Genomic DNA, 12479 nt, shown 5'->3' on the forward strand with positions numbered 1-12479 from the left:
TAAGTCATAATATCCCTCAAGACGATCACATGAGGATTGAATGGATCAAGCTGCGCTGGCCACCTGCGCCTCACTTGCATACTCTACTTGATCAACAACAGCCTTTACCTCCTTCTCATTTTCTTCCTTGATCTCCCCTATGCCCCCTTTGGCGGGATAAAAGTCGATATTACCATGAGCTTTAATCACACCAATGCGATCAAGCAGTGTACGGGAACGTACGTACGGATCCAGTTTCCAATAATTCTCTCGCAGCCGAATGGCGATATTTGCCCTGCGATCCTTCTGCTGTGAAGCATCACCCAAATTTCCCTTGTCCTTGGCGGAAAGCCACATCGAGGTTGCTTCAAAGAGTTCCTCTCCGATCTGTTGGTGCTGGGCCATAATAGAATCTCTTGTGGTTGTGTCCTGAAGTTGAGCATTCTCGTCTTGTTCAGGCTCTACGTATTCGTAGGTCCAATCTTCAGCGCCGCCAAGTTCCTTCACGATCTGGGATCGATCGATGAATTGCTCCAGGTCTTCAACCGAGTTCACGAAATGAACTTTGGCGGCCACGACAGGGTCAAGCCAGCCCCGGATAACCTTCCAGATTCCTGGGTTTGAAGGATTAGTATCGGGGTCAGCAGCCGGATGAGGGTTGAGAGCGGTGTTGTACGTACCAGAAAAGAACCAGGGAGCATTATAGAAGAGCATGTATCCAAGCGATTCGGGATAGTTTTCCTGGAAGCACTCGATAATGAACTTGACTGGGGCGTACTCCTTTGAATAGTTAGCAAAATGACACAGGCTTCCTCGAAGGTCCATAATAGTCTACCATATTTGAAAGAGCAAAGTTTGTCAAGTCGAAGATTAGTGTCTACTCATACAGTCCACGAATTAGCCGAGTTCATACCTTCTCATGCTCAATTGCGCCTAACGGGCACTTACCATAGTTTCAACAGGAGGAACAAGCAGCAGTCGCATCAACTCGATGTTGTACAAAATATATGAATTGAGCGCCTTTTCACTCTGCGCACCTGGCTTATGGGTCCGTGCTCTCACAACACAAATAGGACGACCGGATTTATCGGAGCCATGAAAAAAGCCCTTGCCCATGCGCAACTGGGCCATATAGTCCTCACCATCTTTTTTATCAGTGCTACCGGTGCTGCTCTGCGACTGCTGCAATGCATGAAGCTCTCCCTTGTGGATTACCTCGGCTTCCACCTGTTTCTGTTTGCTCCACCACTCCAGTGCGGATACGAACTTGACGAAACCCTTGCTGACATTCCATTTCTCAGCACGTAAGTATCGAAGAAGGAATGTGTCTGGATGATCTTGTTTCATCATAGCAAGGAAAGCTGAGCGAAGTTCGTCCGGTTTGAGCTTGGTCAGAACTTGCTGAATTAACTTGATCTCCTGTGCATTCATCTTCATCGCTTGGAGCTCGGAAAGCAATTTGGCAGGCACCGGAGGCGCATCGTTGGATTTGGCTTGGTCTTCCGCCGACCAAGATAGCGAGAAGAGCCTTCTGCGCTGTTTAGTTGATGTGGCGGAGGTAGTTTGGCCACTCTGACTCGTGTCTGTGCGAGATAATTGCGGATCGCACGCTCGCAAGAAAATCACCCATAGCTGTAGGAGTTTCTCTTCTTGGCCTTGGGTAAGGTTTCCCACGTACCCCGTTTCTACGGTTGCGATAGTCATTTCTGTCGTATTCTGGCGGTACTATAATGTTGGGTAGGAAAAGAGGGTGGTTGTTGGTTTGCTTATATTAATTTTAGACTGTGTAACGGATTTCGTAACTATCCGCCCTCGATCGATCCTCGGTCCGTAACGACCTTTCCTTAATACTGCGGGGTGGTCCCAATTGAAATATTATATAGACCCTTTGGCTTAGTTTATACCGACAGTTGATTCCTGGTCTACATGTGAAATTTCACAGCTCCTTTAGGTAAGGGACCCAAGAGGCCGGGAGTTCTTCCTCGGTATGTAAGCGTGAGGGGTAAGAGGTACATCAGGGGCGATCTGCAAACCTCTAGGGCTATGATTGACACCTTTTCTCAGAGGGACCTGCTGGGAGCCGTTGGAATCTGTTGAGTCTCAGCAATCTACCAGGTTCATCCAAGTCGGGAAAATCTTGGGATGTACACAGTATGCTGGGCGCATATCACAGCCCCTGTTTCGGGACGTGCTCATGTCCACTGCAGAGGGGCATTTGAGTCAAGACGATGGGACTTGACAGATCATCCAATCAGGGCCGGTGTTCAATCAGTTCATTCCCCAATCACGTATGATGGATTCCCGCCTAATCTGGGCAGGAGTGCGAGAGTCTATGGGTCACTTTCTCGCCTGGAGGTCAAATCTCGTGGATTCAGGGGAAAGCGGGGTTAATAACCTAAAAGCTCAAGATTGACCGCGTGGTACAGCCGTACAGGAACGGTATTTACTTAGCCGATTGGAGGAGCAGTGGCTGGCTGGCTCAGCGATCCAGAGTACCTAAGAATCAATCTACTGTTACGGACTTAGGCTTAGGGCAAGAGAAGGAAAAGGATCGGCGCAGGTTCGGCCAGCATGACGGGGGGAAACCAAACCGCAACGGGACTAGTGGAGGGACGACCTTTAAAGCAGCGGGAGGATATCCCATGATCCCCCCAAGCCATCATCTCCACCATCGGAATGGCCTGCGGTTCGAGCCGCCGACCCCTTGGCCTTTGCTGTAATCCTCCATTATGACCAACCGCGACCCCGAGTTTCGACATCAGCTGGGCAAGTTTCGTCTAGATTCTTCCTTGTCATCGCATGCGTCCACTCCTCCACCTCCAATACTCCATCCTGAAACCTCCCCGCTCTCGCAGCCCCCTTCCTTGACGACGCCGACATCGTTGCAGCCGCACACGCCATCCCATACTTCCCACCCCCATCGCAGTAAACGGGTTTCAACTGCCTGTGACTTTTGTCGCAAGCGGAAAAAGAAATGTGACTTTCGCTATCCGAACTGTTCCGCATGTACTCGCGCCGGCGTACGTTGTACGATTCCTCCGCCGGGTCCCCAAGTCGCAAGTGCCTCCGTCCCTCGAGATCAGCTTGAGAATCTTCAGAACCGCGTGCGATGGCTAGAAGACGTTCTGCGACGCAAGACGGGCCTCTCCGTAGCCGACAGGCCAACGGGGAGCACGCTAGATGGGGAAGGTGATCTAGACTGGTACCAGGTACCAACGGTGTTAATGGGCCGGGACAACTCCCATTCAACAGCGTCCGCGACAGCCTCAGCATCCAGTCCAGCTGAGTCCCCCGCTGTCGGAGCAGAACTACCCAATGTAGGCGAGATATTTCGAGATCAGCTGGAAAATCGACGACCATCGGTTGCGCGCCCAGTCGCGTCCGCCCCGCGCGTTCTTCGCTTGGCCTCCCTGGAGGATGCTGAACGAGTGGCCTCGCAGTACTTCGACGGCATTGGCTACCAATACCCATTCCTCCATCGCCATGATTTCTTCACGCAGTTACGACGCATATATACTGGCATTGTGCCACCACCCGACGTGCTGTACACATATCACATCACGATTGCTATCGCCATGCTGATCAGTAACGCCGAGGGCTCACAAGCAAACGAGTACTACCGCGCAAGCCAGGAAACACTATCTCTGTCGTTACAGAATGAGGATCTATCAGCAGTGCGCGCCTTACTGAGCCTGGCACTATGGACGATGTTTTCCACGAACGGCCCTAGCGTGTGGCATGTGCTGGGCAGCGCACTACGCCTGGCGACGAGTCTCGGTCTGCATAAAGCTCGGAATGCGGCCAGTGTGGTGGAAGACGAGATGTCTAAGCGAGCGTTCTGGAGTCTATACAACCTTGATCGACTTGTTGCCAGCACACTTGCCCGACCGTTGGGCATCGCAGACGAAGATATCAGCGTGAGCTTACCACGCGAATTTAACGATGACTGGAGCGAAGCGCCAGGAGCCAGTGCCATGACGATCCCAGTGCAGGTGGTGCGACTGCGCCGGATATTTTCGCACATCTACCGTTACTGTAAGTCTGCCACAAGGCGCTATGATATATCTGGACTAACCCTTGCAGTATACAATAACCATCCTCCTCCTCCCCCCGCCGAGGTTTCCCTTACACTTCTTCACTTTCGCCAAGAGCTTGATGACTGGCGTCGGAATGCGCCCGTGTACCCTCCGGCACTTCTGTATTCAACCAGCTATTACGATTATCTTTATGCGACCACTCTACTTCTCATGCACCGACCCAGCCCGCGAAATCCGACACCGGACGCGACTAGCATAGTGAGCTGTGGCGATGCCAGCATCCAAGTGATCCGATCATATTGGGACAGCTATTCCGTCGGGAAGCTCAAATGGATCTGGCTGACCCTGAGCCAGATCTACTTTGCAGGGATCACCATCTTGTGGTGTCTCAATCAGAATTTTCTTTCTGTCCGGGATGGTCATGTAGCAGCCTGGCAACCGAATGACCAGATGATGCGACGGGCTATCCAGGCAGTGGTCGTGGTGCTGGAAGAGTTTGGCAAACGACGGCCGGGAGTGGAACGCCTAGCGGAGACGTTTCGCCATCATAGTACAGTCATCTTCAGTCACTTGGCATACCAACAAGAGCAAATCCACAGCCAACCCCAGCCTCAGCCACCGCTGCAACCACAGCTGCAGCAACAAAACGTTCTGGTGGCACCCCCAGTGCCTATGGCGGCCACCTTGGACGATGTGCTCCTAGTGGATGGGTCAGGAAATGTGCCCCTGATAGATGCTCAGCTGGCGGACGAATTGTTCTATTCGTACGATTGGTTTCAGGAAGAGATGGCGACTTTTTATACCCTGTGAAAATATACATAATTTATTTGTATGCAATGGAGTTGAGATACCATTATTATTCGTCCGCTTATCACTGTCTATTATTACCCCACCTCTTAATCAAATACTACATCAGACCATGTCAATTAACAGCAACAACAAACTTCCCCCTCAGTAAAAACCTCTTAAGAACACACACACACACATACACACACACTTCCCCCATCAACACAACAACCACAATGACCACCAAAAACCCTCAGGCCTTCCACGGCACTTTAATCCACAGCAAAGATCCTCAAACCCTAGAAATCCTCCCAGACACCCTCCTCATCATCTCCTCCACAGGCAAAATCCAATCCCTCCACCCCTCCACCAACCCAACCGACATCCCAATCCTCCTCACCCAAGCAAACCACAACCCCGACACAACTCCCGTAACCACCCTCGCAGCCACTGAATTCCTCATCCCCGGCTTCATCGACACCCACACGCATGCCCCACAGTGGTCCCAACGCGGCCTCGGTCGCGGTATCCCCCTCCTCACCTGGCTGGAGCAGATCACCTTCGCGCACGAAGCCAAACTCGCCGACCCTATCTACGCAAAACAACTCTACCGCGCCGCCGTGCAAGGCAGTCTCAAGCAAGGCATAACAACAGCCTGCTACTACGGCTCCCGGCACAAAGATGCATCGGTCATCCTGGCCGAAACATGTCTAGCCATTGGACAGCGCGCACTAATCGGGAAATGTAATATGAATCGCCACGCTCCGGATTGGTACGTTGACTCTTCCGTGGACGAGTCCGTCTCCGATACGGTCGAGTTCATCGCCAAGGTGAAGGAGTTAGACGGAGAGACAGGTCTCGTGACCCCGGTCATCACGCCTCGGTTCGCAATAACATGCGACGAACATCTTCTAGGTGAATTGGGGACCATTGTGAAACAAAACCCGGGGATACCGGTACAAACGCACTTCAACGAATCCCACGGCGAAGTCAACTTCACCCGGGAGCTCTTCCCGCAATTCAAGAACGAAACGGACCTCTACGATACCTACGGTCTACTCACTAACCGGACCATCCTGGCCCATGCAATCTACCCACAGCCTGAGGAGTTCCCCCGTCTCAAAGAACTGGACTGTGGTGTCGCGCACTGTCCCATTCCCAACACGACCATGGACGAGTACATGATTGCCCCTGTGCGGGAGTATCTCTCGCGCGGGATCAAGGTCGGTCTAGGCACGGATTGCGGGGGCGGGTACTCGTCGTCGATGCTTGATGTGATGCGGGCGGCGTTTATGGTGTCTGTTGCGAAGCAGACGGAGACGGCGGGGAAAGATGCGCCGTTGAGTGTTGCGGAGAGCTTTTATTTGGCGACGCTGGGCGGGGCGAGGGTTGCTGGGTTGGAGGATCGGGTGGGGCGGTTTGCGCCCGGGTTGGAGTTTGATGCGTGTCTGGTGAGGTCGGGCGTCGCGGAGGGGGTTATGGCGCCTGTTGAGGAGGAAGATGGTGTTGAGGGTGTTTTTGAGAAGTTTCTGATGACCGGGGATGATCGGAATATTGCTAGGGTTTGGGTGAAGGGGAGGGAGGTGAAGGGGTCGTCTTCTGCTTGATGTTTACCCTACTTTTGTATTTTAGTTTTGAAGTTTTGTTGGTGTATATCAATTTGACTGTCTCCGCTATTTCTAGTGTCGGTGTTGGAGTTGAGTTATTGTGGGGAATTTGTCGTCCTTGTCTGAAGGATTTATATATCTCTGCGCTGGGATCGGGATATACATTTTCTAAGTCTTAAGTCAATCTCGACAGCTTTAATTGAGTATAAATGTGTGTATAACGTATAATATGTTTCATCTAAAATAATTACAATTAATAGGCACCGTATGTTATGCCCAGACCAAGTCTGGATGAATATAAACGCCAACCGCCAAGCATATCCAACAAAATTTGAAAATATCCAGCGTAGAGAAAGGGGTATTGCCGACCTAGATGATGATTAATGCGCCGAACCAAATAAACAAACCAGCAAACAATTATTCCCATGTTCCTTTGCGCGGTCCGAAGTATCCTGACTCCGGGAGCGCCTTCCACGGGGTGCCTTTACCGTCCGCAGTGTGCGCGGACACAGTATTGCCCCACCAGTGTAGCGGACCAGCTGGAAGGGTGATGCAGAAAAAAATGATGACGGTGGCCACGGCCACAGCACAGTCAAGTGCTGCTGAAAGAACATAATCTAGTCCATGTTAGAGTGACGCAGCAATGGACTCGTGAAAGAGATGACCTACTGTATTTAGACCACCAGGCCGGCCTGCGTCGTTTAATCAAGCCATTAAAGATAAGATTGACAATCCACCAGGATGAGAAGCTGATCCCGGTGGCCGGTGGGACAAGGCTCATGGCACCAAACGCGACCGGCCATGAGATGTAGTTGGCCTGCTTCCAACGCCGACCAATGACATATGTGACAATAACGACCAGGGGCCCAGCCAGGAAGAACCAGAGGAGATTGCCGTAGATCTGTCCGGGGGAAAAGTTTCGACCGGGACCGAGGGCGCCTAGATTTCGTCAATCAAGGTCATTCCACGCGTTATGGCGACTGCTTACCCCAGATCAACGAGGATGAATATGTGACTCGACCATGGGGACAAGTGAATCCGCCAGCAGCATCCGGCGTGCAGATGCCATCAATTCGAGTGATCATAAACACCGTTACACCGCACTGGACGACGGCCCCAATTAAAGTCGCCAACCCCTGGGCTAAGAATAAGGTTCGAGGGGCAATGTGAAGATAGTGTGCCAATTTCATGTCCGCCACGAATCTGTTCGGTTAGGTGCGCTCAGACGTCTGGGGTGAAACGGGATGGCTTACTCTAATCCTTGAGACACTGCCACGTATCCGTAAAACTTGAAGGCCATGTTGGCAACGGGCCGTCCGAGAAATGCATAACCGCCAATGAACTCGGTGATCAGGTTCAACTGGTTGCTGGTAATATTCGTCACCGCCTTAATGATGCCAACGGGAATAAAATAAATCATCGGTAGCACAAAGGCCAACAATACCGCCCACGCTGGGAGACCCGTATGCCAAACCTCGTTGGTCACAATGCTCAGTACAAACATGAGTATGGTTACAGCCGCAAACCACCACCAAGGAACGTCTTTGTAAGAGGCCATGAGCCGTGAATGAACATCCTTCTTATCCCGTCCTTTCCATTGCTCCCACAGGTCAGTCCCGTGATACAGAGCTATGTGAACGAAGATGCCCGTGAGGTTGGCAAAGGCTACGCCGTAGGTCACTGCGTAGCCCGCTGGAAGAAACATGGGCGAGTACTCGCGGTACGCCTCCACGTTGACCGTGCCGTCATGGTTCATCACACGGCTGGTGTTGTAAGATTTGCCTGTATTATCGAAGGTGTTGGAATTCAACATCGGGAGATGAGCTGAATACCACGTATTGGTGTAGTACAGAATTGGACAGATTAACCAGAAGAACAAGGCAAATGATCCAATCACGTTCAGCCCTGCCCAAAAAGGGACCAGTAGCGGGCTTTGATTCGCATAGACGACCTGAGCCCAATCAAAGGTTAGTATTGACATGCCCAGCCCTGTCACCTGGCCAAAGAGCTGGTTGACAACGACGTTGGTCGGTACGATCCAGCAGATAAAGTTAAACGTGCTAAGGCCGGTGAAGAGGTATCCCGGAGCAAAGTACCAGATTGCTCCGCCAGCGAAAACAAAGAGGAAGAAGCGGAGACGGGTTATCGACCACCCATCCGCGATGACGTTGGCGCGCGAGTGTAAGGTGGATAGTAGCGCGGCATTCGACAAAACCTGTGGCCATATCATTGTCGCCGGTCCCACGAGCCAGCGGGAAGCCATGCCCGCCAAGCCGAACCCGAACAGTTGTGTGGTGATACATAATAGGATCTCGAATCCCCCTTGCGAAGGCATGTTATAGAACTTCACCATGGCCTCAATTATCTGTGTCGCAGCCGCCGATCCGAAGGAGACATTGGCCATGATAGTGATCAAAGCATGCTCCTTGATGTTGAAATGACGATCCGGATTCAGCCACCCCAATGGCAGCCATTTTGCCCAAGCACAGCCAACGGGAAACGCGACCAGCTGTGCTACCAGAGCGCTGATAGTTACACTGGGCTGCCTCAGACTGAAGAACTGATTCAATCCACTCCCGACCTAAGGCCAGTCAGTGTTACACGCACCGCGACACAGCTTTCTCCGCCACTGACGTACAATCGTAAATATCACCCCAATCGTCCACATCCGAACCGTGTTGACTGGCAGATGTACATCGTCTACCGGCCTGACGACCGCACGAACCTCAGGGAAGGGAGAATCATCCGCTTCGTAAGGGAGGATCTTGGCGGCATCGCGGTCGCTGAGAATACTGTAGTTGCTATCATCGATATCGAAAGACGGTTCCTAGCGACGATCATTAGATAAAGAACTAACGATATGAGTATTAATGAAGTGATTGGCCCCATCCCCAGGGCATACGGTGTGTGCCACGTGGAAAGCGAAGGATGGTCACTGGGCGAGCTAAGTCCGTCTAACCCACCTGTAAGAACTCCTTCTGCTGGGGCTTTTCGTCCCGCTCCGGCATGTCAGCTATAATACGAAAGTACGTATTATGGTGGTAAGCAGATTTAAAGTAGGCTGTTCGCTCTGGGTCCAGTCAATGAAGGTCCTGGGATCTTGTCTAACAGGGGGTTGAATGAAGGTGGAGTGGACATGATCCTCGATGTAGTTTAGTGTCACTCGTGACAGGCCAGACCACGGGATTCTTTTATTAAATTTTATTATTCCCTTTTTCTTTTTTGATTTTCGACTTCCATGTTGAGTAATTAACTCTCGCTCTGAGCCGTGAGGACCAGGGATCGATACCAATGTTTCCGGTAACACTCAATACGATGATACAGATCGGAAACTCCCCCTGGCCTCGTCATCACAGACTACCCGAGTGGATACTTGACCTGGATACTATTGTGTTACAGAATAAATTACTACGGAGGTAATATGCGTTGTCTATTTTCCTTCTTTCTTTCTTTCTTTCCTTTTTCCTTTTTTTATTTTTTTATTTTTTTTTATACCTCCCCTTGTCTTCTCTCTCTTCATCTTCTATTTTGCTTGGTAATTTCTCGAGGTGTTCGTTGTAGTTGATTGTTTATAAATTCCCTCACCCGACATCGGTCTTGGTTTCTGCATCGAGTTTAGTTGACGATGCGAAATGTAAGTCAAGAATACATGTGCATCGGAGGAATCGACGGAAAACCCTCGTCGACCGCCTTGGGTATGGTTGGGCGGTTCAGTCCGTCTTTCCCTCATCGAATATTCGCCGAAGGTTCCATAGTGTCGGGACGAACCGCCTACAGTCATGCCACGATAGAAATCAGCCTGTGAGCTTTGATAAAGCAGCAAGATGACGAGTCCCTTGTAAACCCTTTTTTCTCTTGGGACACAATATCATATGGATATTATTGGCAATTAATGTGCGCAAAACTTCTACATCTGGTGTAGACGTCGTTTGTGGTTCACCCTTCCTCGCTCCCAGCGGATACAGCCGACCATCGGATCTGAGCGCTTCTATCCGACTCCAGCAAACCATTCGAGAACGACACGCAAACTGATCATCGCTAAGAAATGGCTGTTCCATCGGTTCCTTATAAGAGAAAGGGGGCGGCGCTCGTAGAATGATAAGAACAATGCATATCTTGGTCCCCTGAGGGCTTCACATCCAGTTACCACACGTTTTATATGTCGTCATCTCTATCCTTCAATTTTGCCTCTTAAGATTCCCATCAACTTCATCCACCACAAGGCTTGACCCTTTGAAGACTCCGGTGTAGGTAGTCTGTGCAATTGTACGACAAGGAAGGCAAATCCACCAGTATACATCGAATCCCTTCCTCGAAAACATGGGGGATCTTGGCCATCCTGTCGATATCTCGACCGTGCCGTTCGCACAACGCCCCATCATCATCTTGGGTGCCGGGATTATTGGATGTGCCGCTGCAAGACAACTTCTTCTCAATGGATTCCCCGTAGTCTTGGTGGCGGAGTATCTCCCCGGAGACCAGAGTATCTTTTATGCGTCTGCCTGGGCGGGAGCAGCATGGCATGCGGCTGGGGGCATTAGCCCTGAATATCGATACTTTCAAGCAATCACCCACCGCCATCTGCTAAAGATGGCGCAGGAAGACCCTGAATCAGGGGTGTGTATTGTGGACACACGCGAGTATCTGGAAGACCCCCCAACTGAAAACTCTGCGATCTGGGGGAAGACTGTCGTATCGAAGGTGAGGCAACTATGTCAGTTCACGGGGACGTTACATTGCTGACTGTGGAGATAGTTTCGTGACCTACAGCCCGGTGAATACCCCCCTAATTTCTCTTGTGGGTGGGCATACGATACCCTCGTCACCGACCCAACGCGCCACATGCCTTACCTGGGAAAACAAATCAAGGCGCTTGGGGGACAGTTCATTCGGAAACGGGTCGAATCTCTTCAGGAGCTGTACGCAATGTTTCCCGAATCAAGCATCTTCATCAATGCAAGTGGTATCGGGAGTAAGACGTTGAGTGATGTCCAGGACGAGAAGTGTTTCCCTGAACGAGGACAGAACGTGTTTTTGCGCACCGACAATTGTCAGACCATGTACTTCCGGAACGGCAAGGAATATACTTATGTCATTCCTCGGCCATTTTCGAAAGGTGTTGTGCTTGGTGGAGTAAAGCAAAGCGACAACTTGTAAGTTTGTTCATCAGCCCATGGTACAAGGTTTTCGTTCAAAAAACTGACCTGATGCATAGGTCTCCCGAAGTGGATATGGACATAGCCCGAGATGAGATTGCACGCGCCCATCGTCTCGCCCCCGAGATAGTTCCGGAATATCCCCCTGAAGATGCACTCGATCACATCATTGGCATCCGCCCGTCCAGGAAAGGCGGTTTCCGCCTTGAATCCGAAAAAGTGGGAAATCGCATTGTTCTATCCGCGTATGGATTCGGTGGGGGTGGATACGCCTTCTCATACGGCGTGGCCGATGCTTTGGCAAAGATGGTGGAAACGGCCGAGCGGGAGAATGTGATTCTTTAGAGCGGCTCATCGACTTCTTTTATTGAGTCAGCTGATACATCTGCACAGGGGGAAGGGGGGACGGGCGCTGTTTCAAACTAGACTGGATGTTACGTTGTTTGCATTTTGCTCATTAGCGACAGTATGATGATGATACCAGTAATATAATTGCAAGTCGTTAGTTGATTTTACGGGGAGCTGATGATACTACACAATGATATTAATTATATGCAATCCGTGTTATTATTATTATTATTACTATTATTTCTTTTAATACATATTTTTTCGCTCATTTATTCAATTTGATTGTCATTTTCGGTTTCTCTGTCCCTATGTCTTCTATCATACGACCGCATGGAGACATTGGCCTCAGGTTGTCGGGTAGACGGGGCCTCCGCGAGATAAGGCCTCTCAGGTTCGTAACTTAGTGGATACCCATCCTTCTACTAGTATTTAGTGACGGTAGGGCCTGCCTCACTTCCCCTTCGACGGGGTAACGGACGGAGTACTCTGTACTTCTAGAAGAAACATGGAAACACGATTGATTTGTGGCCCTGAATTTGCATTAGTCACTAGTAATTTTCAATCTG

General features: G+C 50.7%; 5 protein-coding genes across 5 annotated transcripts; 3 read left to right on the forward strand and 2 right to left on the reverse strand.

Annotated features, from left to right (window-relative positions):
• Window positions 1-45: 45 nt before the first annotated feature.
• BDV38DRAFT_296056 (CRAL-TRIO domain-containing protein) lies at window positions 46-2364 on the reverse strand (the record flags this gene model as incomplete). Its single annotated transcript, XM_032062850.1, has 4 exons — window positions 928-2364; window positions 815-856; window positions 660-759; window positions 46-593 (listed from the first exon to the last, which is right to left on the reverse strand). Exons 1-4 carry the CDS (start codon window positions 1681-1683, stop codon window positions 46-48), a joined length of 1446 nt encoding a protein of 481 aa, XP_031909608.1. The 5' UTR covers window positions 1684-2364.
• Window positions 2365-2642: 278 nt separating this feature from the next.
• BDV38DRAFT_257935 (putative C6 transcription factor) lies at window positions 2643-4868 on the forward strand. Its single transcript, XM_032055666.1, has 2 exons — window positions 2643-4014; window positions 4063-4868. The coding sequence occupies exons 1-2, from the start codon at window positions 2709-2711 to the stop codon at window positions 4824-4826; spliced, it is 2070 nt and encodes a 689-aa protein (XP_031909609.1). The 5' UTR covers window positions 2643-2708; the 3' UTR covers window positions 4827-4868.
• Window positions 4869-4965: 97 nt separating this feature from the next.
• On the forward strand, window positions 4966-6421 carry BDV38DRAFT_257936 (putative guanine deaminase). Its single transcript, XM_032055667.1, has one exon. It carries the CDS (start codon window positions 5039-5041, stop codon window positions 6407-6409), a length of 1371 nt encoding a protein of 456 aa, XP_031909610.1. The 5' UTR covers window positions 4966-5038; the 3' UTR covers window positions 6410-6421.
• Window positions 6422-6652: 231 nt separating this feature from the next.
• On the reverse strand, window positions 6653-9167 carry optF (small oligopeptide transporter, OPT family). Its single transcript, XM_032055668.1, has 5 exons — window positions 9048-9167; window positions 7663-8990; window positions 7398-7612; window positions 7079-7348; window positions 6653-7026 (listed from the first exon to the last, which is right to left on the reverse strand). The coding sequence occupies exons 1-5, from the start codon at window positions 9075-9077 to the stop codon at window positions 6827-6829; spliced, it is 2043 nt and encodes a 680-aa protein (XP_031909611.1). The 5' UTR covers window positions 9078-9167; the 3' UTR covers window positions 6653-6826.
• Window positions 9168-10215: 1048 nt separating this feature from the next.
• BDV38DRAFT_257943 (FAD-dependent oxidoreductase) lies at window positions 10216-12135 on the forward strand. The gene is made up of 3 exons (XM_032055669.1): window positions 10216-11110; window positions 11165-11562; window positions 11625-12135. Exons 1-3 carry the CDS (start codon window positions 10730-10732, stop codon window positions 11908-11910), a joined length of 1065 nt encoding a protein of 354 aa, XP_031909612.1. The 5' UTR covers window positions 10216-10729; the 3' UTR covers window positions 11911-12135.
• Window positions 12136-12479: the final 344 nt, after the last annotated feature.

Source organism: Aspergillus pseudotamarii, assembly GCF_009193445.1.
Source record: "Aspergillus pseudotamarii strain CBS 117625 unplaced genomic scaffold BDV38scaffold_65, whole genome shotgun sequence".
In the NCBI taxonomy this organism is placed as follows: domain Eukaryota; kingdom Fungi; phylum Ascomycota; class Eurotiomycetes; order Eurotiales; family Aspergillaceae; genus Aspergillus; species Aspergillus pseudotamarii.